The sequence below is a fragment of the Amia ocellicauda genome, chromosome 1 (genome assembly GCF_036373705.1).
Source record: "Amia ocellicauda isolate fAmiCal2 chromosome 1, fAmiCal2.hap1, whole genome shotgun sequence".
Taxonomy (NCBI): Eukaryota; Metazoa; Chordata; class Actinopteri; order Amiiformes; family Amiidae; genus Amia; species Amia ocellicauda.
In genome coordinates, this window is record NC_089850.1 from 5,315,371 (window position 1) to 5,337,906 (window position 22,536).

Consider the following 22,536-nt stretch of genomic DNA (forward strand, 5'->3'; position numbering starts at 1 on the left):
GCTGTTTATTACTGTATCCTGTGCATCCTTCTATATCTGCGAGCTAAACACTCCCTGCCTGTAATTCCTGTGTACACTCGCCTGCTTATGAAAGCAGCTTTGCATGCTTTGTGCTCATGGTACTGCTGACCTTTTAAACAATGCCTCCAGCCCAAATAAGACTCCTGTGTATGATGCTGTTCAGCACAGAGTGCAGTAGGGCACTTGTCTTGTTGACAGAGACTCAGACTCCCTAAGTATAGACTTGATCCTGACCTGTGAAAGGTGTTATGAAACAAAGTAACATCTTATTAAAACACATGGACACTGTGCATGAAGGATGAAGGAATGGTAACTAAATATTTATTTTGGATGGCCATCAAATAAATAAGTTTATTCACTACTATGTATATATACATTTAATTCTGTATATTCAACTTTTGGTTATTTGAAACTGAAGTGCAGTGACTAAAAATGCATCACTTCACATTGATTTCAGGTTCCCGAAGATGGAGGAAGGTTCATATTATTCAAATTATTATTATTATTATTTGTCACAGATAAAGATGTCGTGGTTGCTCAACATGATTTCAACCCGGTAAATGATCACGACCTGCCATTCAAAAAAGGAGAAAAGCTGAAGGTCTTACAAGAGTAAGTCATTCTCTCTTTAATTAGAAATGAATCCTTTCTCTGGTAAACAAATACAGTCTGTCTAAAGCAGAACATTTGAAAGGAGAAGCAGTGTTCAGTGTCTGTTCTTTCTGCTGATAATAGTCACATGACAATAGACTTTTTGAGGGGTTGGGGGTTCTTAAATGGCTCTTTGTTAATAATGTTATGCATTTCATGTTTTCAAAGAATTTATGTATCACAACCTGGGGTACATCACACCTTTTCACTGTGCATTCGGGTTCTCAGTCATTATGTTGAAAATCATGTGGGCATACATTCAAAAATAGCAATTAAAACACACAATTATTTTCCACCTTTCAAACCCTCCACTTCTTAATTGCCAATTACTGTTTATTGACTGTCCAAAATAGCACATATAAGAGAGAGCTTAGGGGAGGCTGCAGATATGGTGTTGATGCAAAAGACGTTGTGGCTCATTTTACTACATTCATTGTAGAGATTTTGTTTACTGCTTAGGACTTATACCAAATCATAGAGTTTGTCTTTGCAAAGCTTTGACTGAATATTAGTTCTAATGGATACTTGTGAGCCACTGTCCTGTGTGCAGCTGTGATCATTAGTGACTGGAGAAACACCAGTGCATTGTCGTCATGAATAGAACTGTTTAATCGGAGCAACTCTGGTGGAATGAATAGATTCAACTCCTCAAACTAGACAACCTGTACTATAATTTGCTGCATAGTTGATCACGTTTAGACAAACTATATTATAGTACTACCATTTTTGTTCTCACAAAAACAGAAATGCAAACAGAGAAGTTTGAATTGTTTGACCTTTTTCCTCAATTCAAGTCTATGGGAAATTTTGAGTTGAGCATTGTATGTTGAAATACCACTCAAATTAAAATGTTTAGAAGTTGTTGGATGAAAATAGCATATGAAGTGAAGGAATAATGTGCATATGAAAGAATGTAGACTATGTGGAAAAGTTTAGGAAAATGTTGCCACAAAATGTGTGCTAAAGAGCCATTACTCCATTATCAGGGCCACAAGCATGTGGGGCCACTCAGATGAAAGCATACAAACTACAGAATAAGTTTCTGCACTGTTGATCATGATTAGACGCATTATATTGCAACACTAACGCCTTTTTTTTTAAAGATAAATAATAGTATAATTATGAATTATGACATTTATTATTATTTTAATGTAAACTTATTTTGCTTACAATTGTACTAGTCAAAATACAACTTTAAAGACAAACCGGGTGAAAATGTGATAAACATTTAAGGAGTTATGATTAAAAATAGCAATTCTCAAACCGAGTAAATTTTTCCCCCGACTTTGCAAGTCAATATCTCCACACAACGTCAGATCTTAACAGTCATTTGAAAGCCCCAAGTCTCTATTTTCCGGTGATATAAAAACAGTGGGGTTAAGTGCAATGGGTTAAGAAATGCATGCAATCTTTGAAATGGGCGTTTGCAATCCATCAGCTAGTTTTTACACCTCAAATTCAGAGATTCAAGCAATGTTGTTTTTAGGCTGCAGAAAATATCAAACATACACAATAATCTGATCTGACATAATCTTATATACCATGATATATGTTTCCAAGGTATATTAACTATAGTAGACCATGGTCCTCTTATGGTCCAGATCTGGCCCACCAGCAGGTTTCATCCGGCCCGAGATGTTTTGGGTAAAAAAAAAAAAAAACATTTGCATACAGTTATTTATTATCAACTATGTGTAAAAAGCAAAGTAAGAGGTTTCTATGATATCATACGTTAATTAACACTAGAAGTACCAACATTTCGAACTACCTACAAGCTCCAAAGCTGGTCTTTGTAACCGATGGCTCTTTAACAGGTAAACCATCGTATAAAAAACTAAGCAGTTTTATTCATGAATATCAAATCCAACATTTACATTTGCATAGCACAAATAGAGTATTTAAATTGAAATATGACCATAAAACATTAATATTATTGCTATAAATAAAATCAATACACTTTTTTTTTTTCTAAACGCCTCACTGCAGTCAAAACATAAATAACTATATATCCTACAATAAGCAAAAAGCTCAAAAACGGAATACAATAAGGGAATGAAAAAAGTAGAAATGTAAATATTGGAATAATGCTCAAAAGCAATATTTTATAGTTCAAAAATAACTATTGCATTTATCAAAACATAATTGTACACTAAACATTTTCAACACTGTGTAAACTTTGTTTTCAACATACCGTGCTTGTATTCACTGTAGCTTTGTATTTCAATAAACTATTTAACTATATATTTAGCCTGCATACCTGACAGCTCGTACAGTCCACACAGGACAGTTTCTGCACTTTCCCTGCATGAGCTCGTACCTCACACTGCATTTTGACAGCCCTCTCCAGGTGAACACTTTTACTCCACGAATATATAGCATCGCAATAATTGCTCCTCCACTGATAATGTCCATGAATCATTATTTTGGTGCGATGTGCTGCATTATTGCTCTCTGTACTGTGCAGTAGCAATCGCGTATTGATCAGTAGAGTAAAAGCACTCGGTGCCATTTGGACCTGGCGTTTCACTCACAATATTCACGATATTCAAACACAAAATGTAATTATTGTTGCTAATAGTTGTATGAAATGCTTTCTGTGGCACTTATAGGCAATTTTGTTACACTTCTCTCTTCTACTTTTTGTAATTTTACATTTTGGTGTTTTCATGTGCCAACATGCAATTTCTGATTGATTGGTACAGCTATTCTGGACAGACATTTGGCGCTTTATAACTATAACTTGCATTCTTTCAAATGTATAATTAATGAATAACAGATATTCAAACACAATATGTAATTATTAATAGTTAACATTAATAGAAAACATGCTTTCTCTCCTACTTGAAATGTATTCTTGTCAATGTTGCATAGGAAAATGCTTTCTGTTCAACATGTATTTGTTGCAGTTCTCTTTTGCTTTATGTAATAATACATTGTGTGTTATCTTCATGTGCCAACAATGCATTGATTGGTATCTGTAGGCCTTCATGAATGATTTCAAATAATAAATCTGCAAGCAGCCAAAATATCCATGTGTAGAGTCAAATTGATTATAGCAAACAATTATCCGACCCACATGAGGTCTCATTTGAACAAATCCAGCCCACTACCTAATATGAGTTTGACACCCCTGTCCTATAGTTATACGACACCTCTGCTACCTACCTCACTGCATTAAGAATAGGATTGTGCATACATTCTTATAATCTTCAAGATCTTCACATTTTCCAATACCACAGTCACACTCATGTGGTCTGATTGTGTTTGCATCCAGGTGCTCCTCTGTCCAGCCTTGTCAACCAATATGACATTGCTTCAATACTGAAGGGATGAATCTGGACACTGACTGATACGTCCAAAGAGCTCGAAATTCATTACAATCAATAACCTTCATGTACAACCATTTTATACAGTAGCATGTATAATTGTTTTTCTTTCTTTCTTTTCTTATGGAAGAAATGGGGACTGGTGGCTGGCCAAATCTGTGACCACAGGACAAGAAGGCTATATTCCAAGTACTTATGTTGCCAGAGTGCATACATTAGAGGTGGAGAGGTATGTACCATAGCATCTCTTTTTATACAAAGAATAACAAGAATTATCAATCCTATGGGTACGAGGGGAAGTTCAGGCATTATAAACTTTGAATTGAAGACCAACAGAGAAGAAAATTATGATTTTTTTATTACTCTGATTCTTGCAGAAATGCATCCTGTCCCCTCAAAACCTGCACATGCGTTATATATTGTCATTGCTGTTTTCTGAGATGATGAGGCACTTGCATTTATAAACCTTGACATATTTTACATCCTCTTTGCAGATGGTTCTTTAAGAATCTGAGCCGCAAAGAAACCGAGCGGCTACTCCTGGCTCCAGCGAACAAAGCTGGGACCTTTCTGATCCGAGAGAGTGAGACGAGCAAAGGTCTGTGTCACCACATTGGATATGATAAAAATCACAATCTTTAGGGGTTGTACAACTAAGACATGTTGATTATTGGCAGATTTTTGTAAAACGAGTCTTAATTGAGCAGGAGCAATTGTATTTGATAAGAGCACATCTGTTATATTTATATCTATTACTTCTATTACAGGAAGCACCCACCTTACAATATAAACTGTTCTATATAATAATTTCATAACCTTGGAAGATTTAAGGTCATTAAATGATCCTTTGCACTGCCTTTATAAACAGAGGTTTGTCATTTGAAATACATTGCTCTTGTTCCAGGGGCCTTCTCCTTGTCTGTGAAAGATGCAGACCAGCAACATGGGGACGTTGTCAAACACTACAAAATACGAAGCCTGGACGATGGAGGCTATTACATCTCCCCCAAAGTCTCCTTTCCAACATTGCAAGAGCTGGTGAAATATTACTCCAGTAAGTTGATCACAAAGAGATGCTGCTTTAATTAATACACTGATCGGAGGAGTGAGAGATAGGGCCATCGTGCCACCTGCATCACAAATCAGACCTATGGTTTTATTAATTGGTGCATGAAGCAAAATAGTATTTTAATTAGCATCAAAAGCTCAGAAGCTCATAGGAGATAATTTAAAAAGAAAAACAACTTTACTTAATGACTGCGCCAAAGAATTTATTTCAAGTGAGATCTTTACGATTCACCTGAACCAGTTATTCACTCGTGTCATTAATATCAGTCGAAATTGTTGTCCATTCTAGGCTGAACTTATCTTCTGACATCTTGGTAGGAAATGGATTCAGTATTATTAGAATTTGAGACACTCCCCTCACGGTTTCCGTTAAGTCATAGTCATAAACTATGTTTATCAAGTTTCAAAATGATAAATATTTATAGCAAATTGATTAAAAAAGACATTTATGAAGGATATGACACACTGTCTAAGCATTTTACAAAATTTTCCTTTTTTTTAACTCCCATAATGATTCACATTTGCCACATTTTTAATTGATAAAATTAGATTTCAGGAGGTTTGCTCTTGACAATTCATATACATTATTATTATTTATTATTTGTTAGTTTGGCAGACTCAGGAAGATACTGAGTACAATAATATAGCTTAAGTACAGAACAACACTATCAAAGAAATGACCCACAGTATAACAAATGTACGTTGAAAAATATGAAGATGAGAAAGTAAAACATAAAAGAAAAGAACCTTCTGAGAGCTTCGGAAATATCAGAGATCAGAGAAGTTCAATAGTTTTTAAATGCGCCACAACTGGAAATTGTGAATAAAAACCTGAGGAACAAAGGAAAGTGGTAATAGCCAGAAGTCTGCCTGATGGGATGACATATCAAAGCAGTTTGAAAATAAGAACTTAGACTGGGATATAATCAAATCTGTGTTCTGAGTTTTGTGTTTGTCAGAGGCCTTTTCCATTTACACTTAAAAAAAAAAGTCCAGTACGTTATAACAATTTGAAAATTGTGACGGGGTCAAACATTTGATTTGAACTCAAAATCAAAACTCAAATCAAAAGTTTGCCCTAGCCACGAACCGCTAATTACCAGCCTGTACCATATCAGTTGAATTTCTCATCAGACAGGCATGTTCGTCAAGTAGATCCAAGCTCCGAATTGGTATTGGCCATATGGTCAGAGAAAGGAAACAGCGAGGGACGAACATTTCACATGAAGTGCACACTTGAAGGAAGAGAGTGACAGAGAGTAATCAAGGCAGCCATACATCCATGTATCTCTATCTACATCCTGACAGACTCTAGGAGAAAAAACTGTGTGAAGATTTCTAGCTGTGTTAAAGCCTGAGACATGAACCTATAAATCCAATGTCTGTCATTAATGATGATAACTCTTCTAGTAATGAAGGTAAAATCAAGCAGTGGGAGGAATTAAAAACAGTAAGCATAAAAAAATACATAACCTTATGAGCGAGTTCTTTCCCCAACAAGTATTTTTTAATACCAACGTGGTCCAACCACACACAACTATTTGTGGCAAAGAAACTTGGTGTCACCATAAATGATAGCCATGAAAATAAGGCAGTGGAGATAGATGGCAAACAGACTTTAGGGCTTGACGTACTAAGACAAAGCCAATCCCAGAGCAAACATACCACAGTTAGCATCCTTGTCGCAAAATACATACAAACAAAACTAATGTACTAATGAAAATATATGTTAATGAAGTCCACAAATACTGATTTATATATATTTAATTACATCTTTGCGTGAGAAGCATCGCGTGAGATTTGCAATATTTAATATATAAAACTCTTTACAGCAAATATATTAATTATTATAAATGCATTTAATATCTCATATCTCTTTTTATTCAACATATGTGAAAGATCAAGCTCTTGAATCACTTTTTACAACATCCAGTTGTGTGACCAGCAAGTCTATTCCTGTTCCTGATTTATTCTTTTGATTTTGGTTCGGTTACTGTGTCATTTCCACATTTAAAACATGCTTTCCTCAGTTCTTAATTAACTGTTGCTAAAGCTGGCAACCTTAGTACATCTCATTTTAATAAAATCTGCACCCAATTTTTAGGTCTTTTTGCAGAAATGCAAGGATTATGACTCGTAACACATGTGGAATCTTTTAGTAAATCTATTCCTAAGTATCTAAACCTCCTTAGCACCCACTACTTGCACTTTGTACTGCACTTATGTTGTAAGTCGCCCTGGATAAGGGCGTCTGCCAAGAAAAAAATAAAAAATAAAATAATAATAATAATTAAAAAAAAAAATAAAAAAAAAAATAAAAATAATAATAATAATAATAATAATAATAATAATAATAATAATAACTACTACCTATCTCTCCTACTATTTAAGGTTTAGGTATTACATATTTTCAAGATGCTTGATACAAATTAAGTGTCACAAAAACAGGCACCAGTACATATCCACAGCTGTCACGTATAGCTACTTGACCAGATAACACACTAAATTCAGTTACATTCTGTCAACAGTATGTTTTGGCTGCATTTTGTTTCTACCAAATATGATGGAATATGTCCAATGCAGACATTCACTGCAGAGTATCCAATGTTGCTTAATGGTTGGCAGTTGTATGCATACATCACAATATTGTTTAAATAACAATATTCATACTAATATTCACTGAATGTTGCTCAGTAACACTGTTTGCATCCTTCAGTACCAGCACATTTGTATTATTGTCCAAGTTTTACAACACTGGGGAAAATAAACAGTGGTGTGGTTAAGCAATCAAACTAAAACAGTTCTCAACAAAAGTGCAGCATTTTACATTGTTGCCAGAACCCGGTTTGGTAAGCTGTGAACAGACTGATATATATGTAAAAAATCGGTGTTAGTTTCTTCCAAAAAAACAATGCTACATATCTGATGCTTTTGACACAGAAGGGTTCCGTTACACCTCTCGGCATGTTTCCCCTGATGTGGTTATCTGATGCAAAGTTATGGGCTGACATTATGACAATACATTGTTTTGTTACAGTTCTGCATCAGATAAGGATAATTTATCCAGTTCCACATCCTTTAAATATGGTCAAAGATGTATTAGCTAGGGCGACACATTGGCACAGTGGTTAGTACTGCGGCCTCATGGCTCAAGGGGTCCTGGGTCCTGGGTTCAAGTTCTAGCTCAGGGTGCCTATCTGTATGGAATTTGCATGTTCTCCCCATGTCCACATGGGTTTCCTCCAGGGACTCCAGTTTCCTCCAGGTTAGGTTAATTGGCTACACTAAATTGCCCTGAGTGTGTGCCCAGCAATGGCCTGGCATCCCATCCTGGGTGTATTCCTGCCTTGCACCCTATGCCTGCCAGGATTGGCTTCAGCATCCCCACAACCCTCACCAGGATAAGCAGTTTCAAAAATGGATGGATGTATTCAGGGATTAAACTGGGATTTGTTATGTGGGGGGGCTATGTGTATGCAAAGCCTACAAAATCGTATCAATTGACAAACTGTAAAATATAACAAGTTGAGAGAGCCCTCTGCTATGAAATCATTCTAGATGCTGACAGTGTGCATGTGAGGGGGTGTTTTCGCCGGTAACGGGGGGGCGGAAAGTGTTTTCGCCGGGGTGGTGTTTCGCGGCCCATGCACCAAAAAAAATGGATGGAGGCCATTGCCGAACACTGCCGTACAATATGAAATGGACTCGAGAACAGCAGGCGTGTCAGCGCTAGAACATGCTAGTGAGCTGGCGGACCTGAGAACACATGAAAAGTGTTCAGAAGACCTAGGGGTTCAGTTCCAAATTTCGTGATTTATTTTCACAAATAAAAACGTTTCGAAATCATAGGCTTTTGCTTCACAAATCTCACCCTGTGGCAACAAACAGGGAGCCTACTGTACATGTTAAATAGTGACTCAGTAGTGACTAATGCAGACCTAGCCTACCTTTTGAAGTGTCTGTAAGCTTCCTCCTCTTTGCCTCTTTTACCTCTGAAACTTTGTGCTCGGATCATCGGTAGGAAACAAACTTGCCACGTACAGACTTGTATAATATGAGTGCAAAAAAACATAAATTAAATGAAACATTACATACACTTCACGCCAAAGTGGTGGGAGAATAAATCATCACCCGATTGCCCTGTGAATGACGCTGTTGAAGATTTTTTGAAGGTCTGATGTAATCTTGTAAACTTTAGGGCGGACCTCATTTATTATGTGCTACAAAGGCAACACTTTTGAATCATTGCTTAAATTAGTAAGAACGAGAAAGGTGTACAGAAAATATAGCCTATATTGTTGAAAATGTACGAGGAAAGTCGTAAGCCTATGTGCCTGGGCTTAGCCCCGGACAGCCCCGGCCCAATTTAACCCCTGGATGTATTAGCTATGTTATTGTGTATTTTCTGAATCTTAATTCTGGAGATTTCTGATTTGGATTTGGATCACTGATATAGACTTCCAGTGTTTGATGTTCACATGAGATTTAGGAAATGAAACCCCCACATTTTGCATTCATGTTTAGATGGGTTCTACCCTCACTTGTGTCGTGTGTGTGATTTTAGCTATACTACTGAGTTCTACTGTAGTAAATGTGTATTACTGTGCCTCCATGTCTTTTACCCATTTTATTAATCAAAGTGACCACTTTGAAGCTCAACAACAAATAGAAAAAGAAAATATCAGCCAGACCTTCCTTATCTGGTTTCAGGATACTCAGTTCCCTGTGTATAGATTTACCAAGAATATTTACAGCACATTTTACATGTCTCTTGTCTTTTCATCACTCCTGGTTTATTGGATCTGGGCCATTTTACATCCAGTCCAGTCAACCTAAAGTACTACAGAGGCCCGATAGAACATGGGTATGAAAGTCAAGAAATCCCATTGTGTATTTGTAAAATAAATTGGGTTTAATCTGCACAAAGACCGTTATGAACATATTTGACTATGAATTGCTTTATTTTGTATTAATGCAAATATATAAAATGACAAAAAGAAATTGTGCATCTATCTATTTGGTATGTTTTATGAAGCCACTTACAAAGACATTTATAAGTTACATGTAGATGGCGTAAGTATTCATGCATCATATGTGTGTATCAATGATCCGTTGCTAATATAAATATTCATAGTTTGAAATCATCAGAACATTGTCTTGAATCCAACTCCTTTTTTTACCATTCCAGAAACATCTGATGGCCTGTGCCAACGGCTGACAGCCCCCTGCAAAGCTGTGACTCCCCAGAGGCCCTGGGCGCAGGATGAGTGGGAGATTCCCAGGGAGACCCTCAAGATGGTGAAGAAACTGGGCGCAGGGCAGTTTGGAGAAGTCTGGATGGGTGAGATGTACCACTGTTTACTATGAAGCAGTAGAGTTTTGCTCTAGTTGGGAAACTCTGCCTCTGTTGCTCTTCAGAAATTCCATCTGTATGTTTTATTTCATTTGGAAAAAGTCAGGCATTCTCTGTTAACTCCTGTAAAAATGACAGACAAAAAAGGAAGAAAAGGGTGGCAGCACAAGGAAAAATAACAACAAAACATTGCTCAATTTATTAAACATATTGGAGAATGGAATTATTAAAGATGAAAGCCAAACTGTGTACATTATGTAACATATTTCCATTACTGCAAAACATCACGTTATTGAGAGCAGGGTATTTAAAAATAGCGTGATTTCAATACATTTAAAAAATAATGCACAGCTCTTTCTCTTAGATCTCAGATAAGTGACCTTTCTTTGCCTTTCATTTTGGGAACTAGAAACAATATAGCATTAGGCACAAAGTTTCAAACAGATGGTAAATCAAAAGTTCAAGATTCACATTTCATATTCAAGAGCCTGAGCTGAATGAAAAAGGTTACATACATTTGCTTTAATATGTCTTACCTGAGACATCAATGAATCACAGTTTACATCATGATGAGCAGTAATAAGATCCCCAATGCAAACTAAATCAATAATGAATGCACTATGCAGAAGACATATGAATTGGTCTCCACAGAAGAGTTGGCAAAACACTGCTAAGGCCCTTATGGTGAACTAATTCCAGCCAAGATCCTGTAAGGGCAAACCACAGAAATGATATTGGCACAACCATTGCCATGTCTGGTGGGAGATTGCCACAGATAGCATGCCACATGGTTTGCAAGCTCCATTATCTGTGTAACTTTGCAGTGGATCATATTTTCACTCTAAACAGATAACACTGAGGAGGAAGATTTGCTTTTGCCAGAGCTTTTTACTTTAACGTCTGACAGTTAATTGATGCTGATTCCTGCAGGGTACTATAAGGGCAACCAGAAAGTGGCCATTAAGACGCTGAAGGAAGGTAGCATGGCCCCTGAGGCATTCCTGGAAGAGGCCAATTTAATGAAGGAACTCCAACATGACAAGCTGGTCCGTCTGTACGCTGTGGTCACCAAGGAGCCCATTCTGATTGTCACAGAGTTCATGGCCAACGGTAAGACATCCTCTATCCCACTGTGGTTCGAGATCCTCAATGTATAATAACCCTGGTGCTGCTTGCAGGATTGTGTGATGGGTTTCTAAAAAAGGATTTGTGTTCCTCCTGTTTTCATCTCTAGGTAGTCTACTAGACTTTCTAAAAACAGACGAAGGAAACCGGCTGAAGCTTCCCAAACTGATAGATATGTCGGCACAGGTTAGTGAAATAATTTATTTTCCAAACGCATTCAGCACCTCTCATTTACCCGAGACATAGTCAGAAGACAGATTGAAATGAGGAAAATATCCTCTGATTATTTTCCTTTTTATGTATTACTTTATATTCAGTCATATTGCTAGTACCCGCTAAAGGAAGAGACACCAACAGACCTACTAAATGAATCTGATGGTGTGAGATTGAATAGTTCAGGCCTTAATTAATTATTCTGCTTAAAGGTGTAAAGCATTGCTTTTCAGTAAGGCAGTAGTATTACTTTTATTATTTGTAAATAAACTGTCCGACTCTTCTATCCAAGGCAACTTACACAGTTGAAACGCTGCTACACTAATAGCATCTACAAATATTATGCATTTTTCCATAATAAATTATTGAATACGTCAAAACTCTTATCAGTAAATATTGCCTCCTGCCTTAATGCAGTTTTTCAAAATTAAAAGATACAGCATCAGGTCAATTTTAACATTTAGAGCAAAACAACGAAGATTAAACAAACTAAACAAGAAATAGACTGTTAAAATCAATCTACACATTTTACTTGCAAATACACTTTTACTTTTAACAACAGTTTGCATGTTTAAACATGTAGAAATATAAAATGCTATTTGATTATCTTCCAATATATACATATTTTGCAGTCAATGTGATTTTGAGCAATATGGTGTGAATCTGACATCAGAGTGAATGCACAGTATTGTCTCAAACCGTATACAAACAAACCTAATATCATTCAATGCAGGAGAAAATGTTTGTACAGCAGTTTCTGTGACTTAAAAATGTATTTGTACTTTAAAGTGGTAATAGGTATTTGTTTGTTTGTAAATTTTTACCTAAAACATAACAATGATGATAATGATGAGTATATATGAAAAAACAAACAAAAAACAAATATGATCTACTGACTGACTATTTGAGGTAACAAGTTAATTTAGAATATCTGGCAAAAGTAGCTTTTTTCACATCTAAACTTAGAAAGTGGTGAAGGGCTGTGGTCAGTCACAGGCTCAGTTCTTCAAATTCAACATAAACCTGTATCACTGATTAACATCCGGACAGGACGTGATGCATTTTCTTCCATTTTCCATGCCATTAACACTAGCAGTGCATTTCCTGTCTATGTCTATGCATCCTGTTTGAAACCACTTCATAGCTCTTGCGACACCGTAGTCTCCCCCTTTAACTGTCTGGGTCTCACATATGCATGCTATACAAACTGGTATTAATGACACCTTTTAGTGTGCTTTCTTTGAAAGGATCAGTCATTTTGTTTACATAAAGTTGTACACATTTTGAAAATAATTATTAATAATTGTATGTACAGTTATGACATCCTAAACTATGAGTAAAAGTTCCATTTATATAATTAAATGTGTCAGATTCTGATCATAAAAATGTTTCTACATGTTTCTCATTGTGGATGAATACATTGCAGTAATAAACACACTGGGAAGAGTCTTCAATTCAGAATTTGCGATCTCGAAGGCTGGTGGAGCTGAACCCATTCACCTGCATTGCACAGCTAACTAGTTCGGGCACAGGCGTAGAGGTACAGCTGAGCCCTAGTGGAAACCCCCCGGCATGGCACGGCCACGCTGAGGTGCAGCTAAACGTGGCTAGTGGAAACAGCAGACCTGCCGTGCTGGCTAGGATGCTCAGTTAGAGAGCTTCTGCAGTTAAGCATTATTTGTAACAGTCAACCACAAATGAAAACTAAAAACAGTGGATATGACTCTAGTACGACACATCTGCTCAGACCTGTAATACCTGTAATACCGCAGCCTGATCTCCTGGGCTGCTCTGATGCACTTCCTTATTAAACAATGCACCCTTGTGCTCCTGATTACTTTTGTGTTGTTAGCATTTCTTTCGTTTTACTGCAGCTTCTCCGATGTCCACCCCTCCCTTTAGCACATACCTGGGACTCGACTGTATTATGTCTGCACTTGTTCGCTCATTGTACTGAGATGTGTGCTTATTGTACATTGCACCTGCACTTTGTAATGCTTTGAAGTGTTTCTTATATAAACTGTAAGGTGCCCCAGATAGGGGCTTATGCTAAGATATCAATAATAATAGTACTGCCACATTTCAGCAACTACCACCACTAGGGATGGGGATCGAGACCTGGTTCTATTAAGGACCTGGTTCCAAATTTCTCAAAACCTGAAGATCAATAAGGTCTGAGCTTATTGATACTGCTATCGAGACTAGTGGGTAATATAATGTAACGTTAACTTATGTCTGGAGAGACGAGAGTCATGTCATTTAAATCAAATCACTGGTGCACAAACATACATCGATTGTCTAATAAAATGACTAAATTCAATTGAATTCCCTGCCAACTGCCTTTAAACTAAACGAAGAAGAATTTAATTGAGTCACGCCCTAATTCCCTTCATTTCTCATTTTGTTGCTTGCTAGGATGGCTGAACGTACTAAGCGTTCAAAGGCTACATTAAAAAAAGCCAAAGATAAGGAGGAAGCGACATGTAATTTATGTTCAAAGGTAATTTCTTGCAAGGGGGGGACACTACAGCAATGATTAAGCACCTCAACGTTGTGCATCAGTTAAAGGGAAAATGCAGAACCTTCGACTGTCTTCGGGTTGCAACCGTGCCAACCCCCGGCTGCCATTGCAGGACAATCATTCTCCTCCACCCAAGGTATGCATGGTGAGCGCAGCCCAACTTCGTAGCAAGTCTCCATCGTTGACAATAATAGGCCAATTCAGGGCTCTACAGTGCAACTATTTCACTCGCACATGCCCCTAAAATTAGATACGTGTGCGAAGTGGAAAAAATATTTACGAGCACAGTGTGTGAGTAAAGATTAGCCTCCCCCCCTCCTCCACCCCTTCAGAGAGGGTGTTTTCCACTGCTGGGGACACCATCAGCCAGTTGCGATCCAGGATCATGCTTGCTAGGCATGGCAGACATGCTCATTTTTCTGCAGAAAAAACACTGTTAAGAAGAGCTGTCGATTATTTTTTCTTTTTGTTGTGTAAAGCATAATATTTATGTTATTTATGTATATTATTTATTTTCTTTGTTGTTGGAAAAAAAATGTTGGACATTTTGCTGCTGATATATTATTTTACTGTTCTCATAGTTATATGTTATGTTGAAATCAGAAATTAAAGACTCACAGTTTTTGCAATAATAGCAATAACAGTTCTGTTAATTTATTGTCGTCTCGTCTTTCCACCAAATAATAGAAAAGTATCGATAGTGGTATCGATAAAGACTCGGATCGTTAAGCAATCTCGAAAATGGATCAATATCAATAAAAATTAACGATCCCCATCCCTAACCACCACTCCATGGGGCGCTATATAGAAAATAAATCTTACATACCTCTCCTTATTCCACAGATTGCAGAGGGGATGGCATACATTGAAAGAAATAACTACATCCACAGGGACCTGCGTGCCGCCAACATCCTGGTCTCTGAGTCACTGAACTGCAAGATTGCAGACTTTGGCCTTGCCCGGATTATTGAAACAGAGTACACGGCACAGGAAGGTATCAATACACTTATTTATATTTTCAGCCGGTTAATAAAAACATTTTCAGTTTTGCAAGAAAGATGAGTGTGTTCTAGAGAAAATAGGTCATTATGACCTTATGTGTATATTAGCACCAAGCTGCACTTCTGGCTCGTAGATTTGATGTGTATGAAAGAAGAATGTCTAAATATTGAAAATTCTAATGGTTTGTCGCAATTCTATAGCACTAACCTACAGACGTATGTTACACTAAATGTGGTATTCAGTACAGTTGCTATCCAAAGTTTATATATAGTAAAGGAAATTTTAATTTCTATAAAAATTATAGGATAATTAAGGATGAGGGAAAAAATGCTGAGGACATAGCACTGATCAATCATTTGTTTCTGCAATTTTGACTGAAAAAAAATGAAGATAATTTAGGTTTCCATTAGAATGTGCAAACGTTTGATGACAACTGTAGTTTTAGAACAAGATGTAAGAAACAGATCATCATTAACGTTTTAAAAAGGACAACATTGCTTCGTACCTTAAAGTTATTACTGACTGCTTTTGTTACCTTGTGAAAGTTTGCTTGTCGTCTTCTGTTAAATATTTTTATGTTTCTGCTTGTCATCCTCAGGTGCCAAGTTCCCCATCAAGTGGACAGCGCCAGAGGCAATAAACTTTGGCACTTTCAGTATCAAGTCTGATGTCTGGTCGTTTGGCATCCTCCTCACTGAAATAGTCACGTATGGAAGAATACCATATCCAGGTGGGGATTGTGAAACCTTCTCTTGTGACGTTGTTTTACAAACAGAAAATGCTGTCAGAGGTCACAGAATGCTTACACACTAAAGACTGGACCAAACCAAAACTTTGACCTCTCTGCAAATCACCAAGTACAAATCTGTGCCCTATTATATTTTAATGTATTGTTAGAAGCCACTTTATACTATTTATACATCATAACGCCACAGGTACAGGTACAACTTCGTAATTTGCGATTCGTGGCTGGGTCAAGGTTTTGATTTGAGTTACCTCTAAAGGACTGTTGCTTATAATAATAATAATAATAATAATAATAATAATAATAATAATAATAATAATAATAATACAGTTTGTACATGTAAGATTGGAATGAGTAGCAATGTATTTTCAGTGTAATCTGCACTTGTCTAGCTTCAAAAGGGTTTTGATGGCTTTTCATTAGAATAATCTAATTCAGTGGTTCTCAAGCTTTCTCAAACTAAGATGCGGTTACTAAAACATTGTGGACAACCACAATATGAATTATGTGCTTTTCCATGTGATCTGTAAACGAGGTCACTGCCTAACTGTGTCACTGTACTGTGTCATAGATCAGCCACAGTTCAACCCAGATTCCCAGAAGAGTAGGGTCTGATAAGAAAGTTTGGGCTAATACACCACAAAAGCCCCCCTAATATAAAACCTTTGGAAATCATCCTTGCAGTAAATATGCTTCTGAATAACGGTGTCCTCTTGTCTGATAGGCATGACCAATCCAGAGGTTATAAGGAACCTGGACAGACAATATAGGATGCCCTGTCCAGAGAACTGTCCCCTGGAGCTGTATGACATCATGCACAAATGCTGGCAGGAGAAACCAGAGGACAGACCTACTTTCGATTACCTGCAGGACACGCTGGAGGACTTTTTTATAGCAACAGAGGGACAGTATGAGATGCAACCCTAGTCATTTCAATATACAGACTTACTGAAGCTGGGAAGAGCTCACAGGATGTTGTGTATGGACCTTTGAATAAAGTGCCTTTTCGACTTCTTGATACAACGTTAAGAGAAGTATTTTTGCTAAAAAACAAAACAAAACAAAACATATACTTGGACTGTCAATCATTGTTATAAACCTAAAGCGTGACTTGAAATATACAGTGCTTTGAGTGTAATTTGAAAGAAGCATTAGTGAACATTTTTAAGATGGCCTTATTATCTTCAGAGAACCATAATATTTTTCTTTTTACTAATTAATATAAATGCAGTTAGTGAATAGCAGTTAAAATCTGTTACCAAGAGTCTTTTTTCTTATTCTGAGACAGACATTTCTGTAAATATTCTGACCATGGGTCGTGTATGAACCTAGGAATGAGGAATCTGTGCTGCCCTTGTCTCTGTCATGTTGTATTGAAGATCAAGTTGTCAGCAAAGCAGAAGTTAGCTCTGTATTTTTCTGACATTGTGGTTCTTGGTTAACCATGCAATGATGCTGCCCTTAAGCTTGAGGTTGAAAAAGACGAGGCCTCATTCGAACCCTCCAGATTCATTTAAAACACAAAGAGCCAAAGAAACAGCAAGAAGAGGATTGTGTGAATCAGTAGGTGGCACTACTGTCTCTGATAACTGTGGAGTCCTGTGAATCATAAACAGGTACGCCTACAAAATATCCCTGCCCTGCCTGTTACCTATGTCCAAATGCTGGTTTCCCCAACTTAATCCCAGGTTTGCTGCTGCACAAATATCAATATTAGTCACACTTACTGTTTAAAATAAAATTGCCATAGCTTACTCCTTGTGTGCAAATAAATTCACACTTACTGAGGCAATGTTTAACGTTAACTTGTTGGTTTAGGTTTTCTGTTCCCATGTGTTGTTAGATATGTATAAGTAAAGTATTACACATTTTCTGTTCAATTCTATCATATTAGCACATTTTAACCCTCAATACAAAGGACAGCTGTCAAAAGTCAAAGGGGGAGCAGTATTCGGGTCTCAGGATGTGTAGTTTCATTTTCTACAGGTTTACAAAATGGTGAAGGAATAACCTAAAGGAGCACAGGGTTTGTCTTCCCCATGGCAACACGAACGTCAATAACATCTTACCCAAACTCGACTGCCGTATCTTAGGAAAGGTTAGTCTTTAACTGTTGAAATTTGCTGATATGACAGATTTGAACGGAAAAATGCTTCTACTTGAGTCAGTGAGGCTGATGCTCATTAAAATTTCTGAAAGGGTACATTTCCATGAAGGACAGTTTATTAAACACATCTCATTAAATCCGAGTGATCTGGCAGCTTGTCAGGTAGATAGAAAGGATGGATAAAACAGCTGAGGTGTGTGCTTTAACTCACTAACTTTGTTACAACTATACTTAATACGGTATAGGCTGAGTTACAGAATTACAACCACATCTTTCCTGAGGACCCAAAGTCAGTGTTAGATTGACCTCTTCCTTCATCTAGGAGGTGCAATTCTAGTCAGGGTGAGACCTGTATTTCTGGGTTCAGGTGTTCTGAAATATTTAAAACTACCTTGCAAAAAATATATTTTAACAACCTCAAAAGCCAATAACCTGTCCACCTTATCAAGCATGTTAACATGCAATGTCATGTTTTTCTCCCAAAATACATAGGCTACATATTGGTGGTTTATCTGAGTTTTATTAATTCAAGAATGTATTAGTAAAGGACATGTATTCATATTTCTGCAAGTGGAGAAAAATGAATTCCTCTTCATTGCCTGTTGAGCTGAACTCTTACAAATGTACATGTCCAAGATTTTATTTTTAATGTAATGTAATATATATAAATATATACCACAAATTGCCCCTGTATTAATATGCTAATGTTTTAACTCGAGTCTGTACAATAAATTGCCTTACACATATCCAAGTTCTCTGTCCTATTAACACATTAAATGTGCAAATCAAAATGTTAATTTACATTACCAATGTTGGCCCATGTTAAGCAATTTGGAAATAGTGAAATTGCTTAATAGTGAAAAATAGTGAAAAAAGTTGAATACCACTTAGAAATGTTAAATTATTACTGCCTTATCAATTATGTATTTTATTAATATACTATAACAAAATGTGTGAAGTCTTACCAGTCTGTTTTAATGATATATTTTCCCACATTTTCAATATAAGTTATTATAGGTATATAGGTATATAGGTATTTTCAATCAGAGACTGATGGACTTTAGTTAAAAGCCAACTCCCCCTCCCCTCTTACTTTAATTGGGGCCTAATTGAGTACATTTTTGTTAATTGCCACTGAGTTAGCTATTTAATGCAGCAGTTTAGTGCATATGTGGACAAGCAGGTGTTTGACAAAGAGCCACCGGGAAGAGATGCGACTTTGTGAGTTTTGGCAGCAGATTTACGTGGGACACGAGGCTGCTGTGAAGGACAGCTGGAAAGAACTACCAGTAGCTGGGTCTGATGATCGGTGATTTGCATGTTAATAGCTGAGCCTGGTTCAATTTAAATAAGGCTGCAATATCAGTAAACTATGATTAGTTCTATTCTATCCTAACCATGGGTTGTTGGCCATACCGAATGTTTTGGTAAATGCTGTTATTAATAGAACTGGATTTTACTGAAGATGCTGTTAAGTACATGATTTTCTACCTGTGTGAAATCTGTGTGTGAGAGTGACTGGATAGCATTAGTTAACAGGGGCACTTAGTCTGAGAGGGGGGTGTGTGTGGAGCTACTGGCCTAAGGTGGGGAGTTTTGATGCAGACCAATTGGGCGCCGGTTTGATAAAAAAAAATTTTGGGGGGGGTTTGTTTCCCAGGTTTAACTTGGGTAGAATAATTGTAATGTTATTTATTTTCCAAGGTTTTTGATTAGAATATATCCTGTCATTGTTTTGTCTGATTCACATGGTTTATATTTTTGAATACTTGGGGGTGTTTGGGTCTGGGCCAGATGGGTGTGTGTCTGTGGTTTCAATAAATAAAGGCTGGTCTTCTTGATTTGAAGAATTGCACCTTTTGGACTGCTTTTTCCACTCCACTCTTGTTACATCTTATGTAGCACAAGATAATGCCACAGTCTCTGGCCTCCTGCTCCTCCACACAGCATCTCGTCAATTGGCCCTGCTGACCCAAGGATGTGTGGGTGCTTCAAAATGTTAATCTCGGCTACTCCTACTACTCCGCCTGCACCTTCTGCAATGCACAGCCTGCAATCCAAAACCTCTGCTGTTACTCAAACGTGTCATTTGTCTCCCTCCACTCTCCACAGGGGCTTTTAATCTAAATATTTCCTAGTGACCAAGAAAGACTGCAGTTTCTGTCCCATCTTCGATCTGAGACTCCCAAACATCCAGCTGCAGGTGCTGAATGTCAAGATGCTCAGACACCATTCCATCACTCAGGCTGTTCAGCTGGGTGACTGGTTCATGACCATGGACTTGAAAGATGTGTGCTTTCAAGTTCCCGTACTTCCCGGGCATTTTAAGTTTCTGAGGTTTGTGTTCCAGGGCAAACTGATGGAGTACCGGCTTCTCCCGTTCGGTCAGCACTTTCAAAGTGCATGGACGCTGTTCAGAACTGCTCCAGGGCACGAGGTCCTGAATTACTTACTTGACTGGCTGTTGAGGGCCCAGGTGTGGGACCAGGTGATGACGCAAGCTGGTCCTCATGCACCTCCAGGGGCTGGCCCTGAGGGTCAGTCTGGAGAAGAGCTGGTTAGAGCCAAGTCAACGTCTACACTTCTTGGCATTGCATCTGGATTTGGTGTCATTGGTGGAGTTCAAGTGTGTTTTGACCTCACTTGAGACAATATGCTCAAAACGAACATGAAATGCCCCTCTCCCTCTGGGGGTTTACATAGCTTTAGTTTATTGCACTCGGGATGAGCTGCTGTTTACCCTCTGTTTAACATCATGCAAGTTTAAGCCAAAGGAGTGAATTAATACACAAACTAGCTCCGTGTACAGCTCTCATGCTGTTTTGGCAGGAACATCCCAGAAAGGGTGGTTTACAAGTGCGAGAACAATACTTGAGACATTGACGTCATGGAATCTATGGCTGTCATGTGACAACATGTTCAAATTAAACAGTGCAGATGTGGTTTAACAGCTGCAAGCTGTGAATAGAAGTGTTTTATAAAGTTAAGAGTCCAACACGATGTACAGTACTGAAAAGTGCACAACAGACCCACAATATAGATCATGGGAAACAAACAAAGACAAAATCTGCTTTCCATATTGCCATTAAACTGAAATATACTATTGTTTACCATTAAATGCCCATCAGCAACTAACTTTACCTTGAACTGACCAGTTATCTTGCACTTTTTCAGTGTGGTCATTTAAGGATGTACATGATTATATCAGTCACATTTACACGTGACATTTATGTTTTAATTTACTGGAGTACTTGGGATTAACCCTGTCCTTCTCTGGGGAGGTTGTTTTGGCTGCTGCTGCTTCAGGCCTGCTTCAACCAGCTGGTGTTGCAACTGTCCCAGTCGCCGGGTACAGGTGATGCCAGCGAGGTGGAGGGCGCTCTGATGGAGGAGACTGGGACTGATGCATGCCGAGTGTCCCCCCCAGACTAGGTGGTGGACAATTTCAATAGTTTGGGAGTGATGGGGAGGGTTTGTGTCCTGTTTTCCCCATTTCCTTCTGTACTGACCTCTCTCTCTCTCATCCTGGCTGTGTCAAAGTGTCTGATACAGCCCATCGCCCTTTCCCGTCAGTCGTTGTCTCAGAAAGCAGCCTAAAGTCTTTGTAAAGACTTTATAAGTGAAGCACCTTATTAAAAGGCAGGTTCAATGTAAACCAAAGTGCAGAGTGTTCCTTGTTTGTAAACTCCATAGTTTGAAACTGTGACAATACAAACAGTAATAATTGAAGGTTATTAATAATTGAAATCACTTACTCATCAGTCAAGATGACAATTCTGCTATGCTAGTTAAGAACTTAAGAACATAAGAAAGTTTACAATCAAGAGTAGGCCATTTGACCCATCGTGCTCGTTTGGTGTTCATTAATAACTAAGTGATCCTAGGATTATTTTTCCTTATGCCCTTACATTGTCACACACAAATGAAAAACAAACTTATTTAGATGCATGTGTGTCCCCTTGTGTCCAAAAACGTCACGGTTTATCTTATATCTTGTGAAAATATTGGACAGTTTTCAAAAGTCATGCACTCAAAACAGCTTATACTGGAAATGAAACTGCTACACCTCCAGGTGTTTAGGCACATTTTGATTAACCTTATTGCTGGCATACATAACCACCAATCAAAGCACTTAAATTTCAAGACAATTACTTGAAAGCCTTTATAGTGCCAGCAGTTCTAACTTTATTATTATTATTACTAAATGTAAGTTATCGCTTAATGGTATATTTTCATCAGTGGTGACCGTTTTGTTTCCAGCCTGATTTAGCTTATTTTTAAAGCCGCAGCCACAGCGATACAACAATGAATTGTCAGGTATTACACATTGCCGTTTTCTTACAGCAGTTCTATGTTAATGAAATGCACCTGATGAATGTATTCTTTGCAAAATATGTATTTATT

At 37.7% G+C, this 22,536-nt stretch overlaps 1 protein-coding gene across 1 annotated transcript in view; it reads left to right on the forward strand.

Annotated features, from left to right (window-relative positions):
* The window catches only part of blk (BLK proto-oncogene, Src family tyrosine kinase), a 50,906-nt gene extending 30,965 nt beyond the window's left edge, over positions 1 to 19,941 (forward strand). The window contains exons 5-14 of the mRNA XM_066707690.1: positions 540 to 633; positions 4,129 to 4,227; positions 4,493 to 4,596; positions 4,903 to 5,052; positions 10,255 to 10,407; positions 11,350 to 11,529; positions 11,654 to 11,730; positions 15,122 to 15,272; positions 15,879 to 16,010; positions 16,750 to 19,941. Of these exons, the coding sequence (XP_066563787.1) occupies positions 540 to 633; positions 4,129 to 4,227; positions 4,493 to 4,596; positions 4,903 to 5,052; positions 10,255 to 10,407; positions 11,350 to 11,529; positions 11,654 to 11,730; positions 15,122 to 15,272; positions 15,879 to 16,010; positions 16,750 to 16,952 (1,343 nt within the window). The 3' untranslated portion in view covers positions 16,953 to 19,941. The remainder of the gene's footprint in view (positions 1 to 539; positions 634 to 4,128; positions 4,228 to 4,492; positions 4,597 to 4,902; positions 5,053 to 10,254; positions 10,408 to 11,349; positions 11,530 to 11,653; positions 11,731 to 15,121; positions 15,273 to 15,878; positions 16,011 to 16,749) is intronic.
* Positions 19,942 to 22,536: the final 2,595 nt, after the last annotated feature.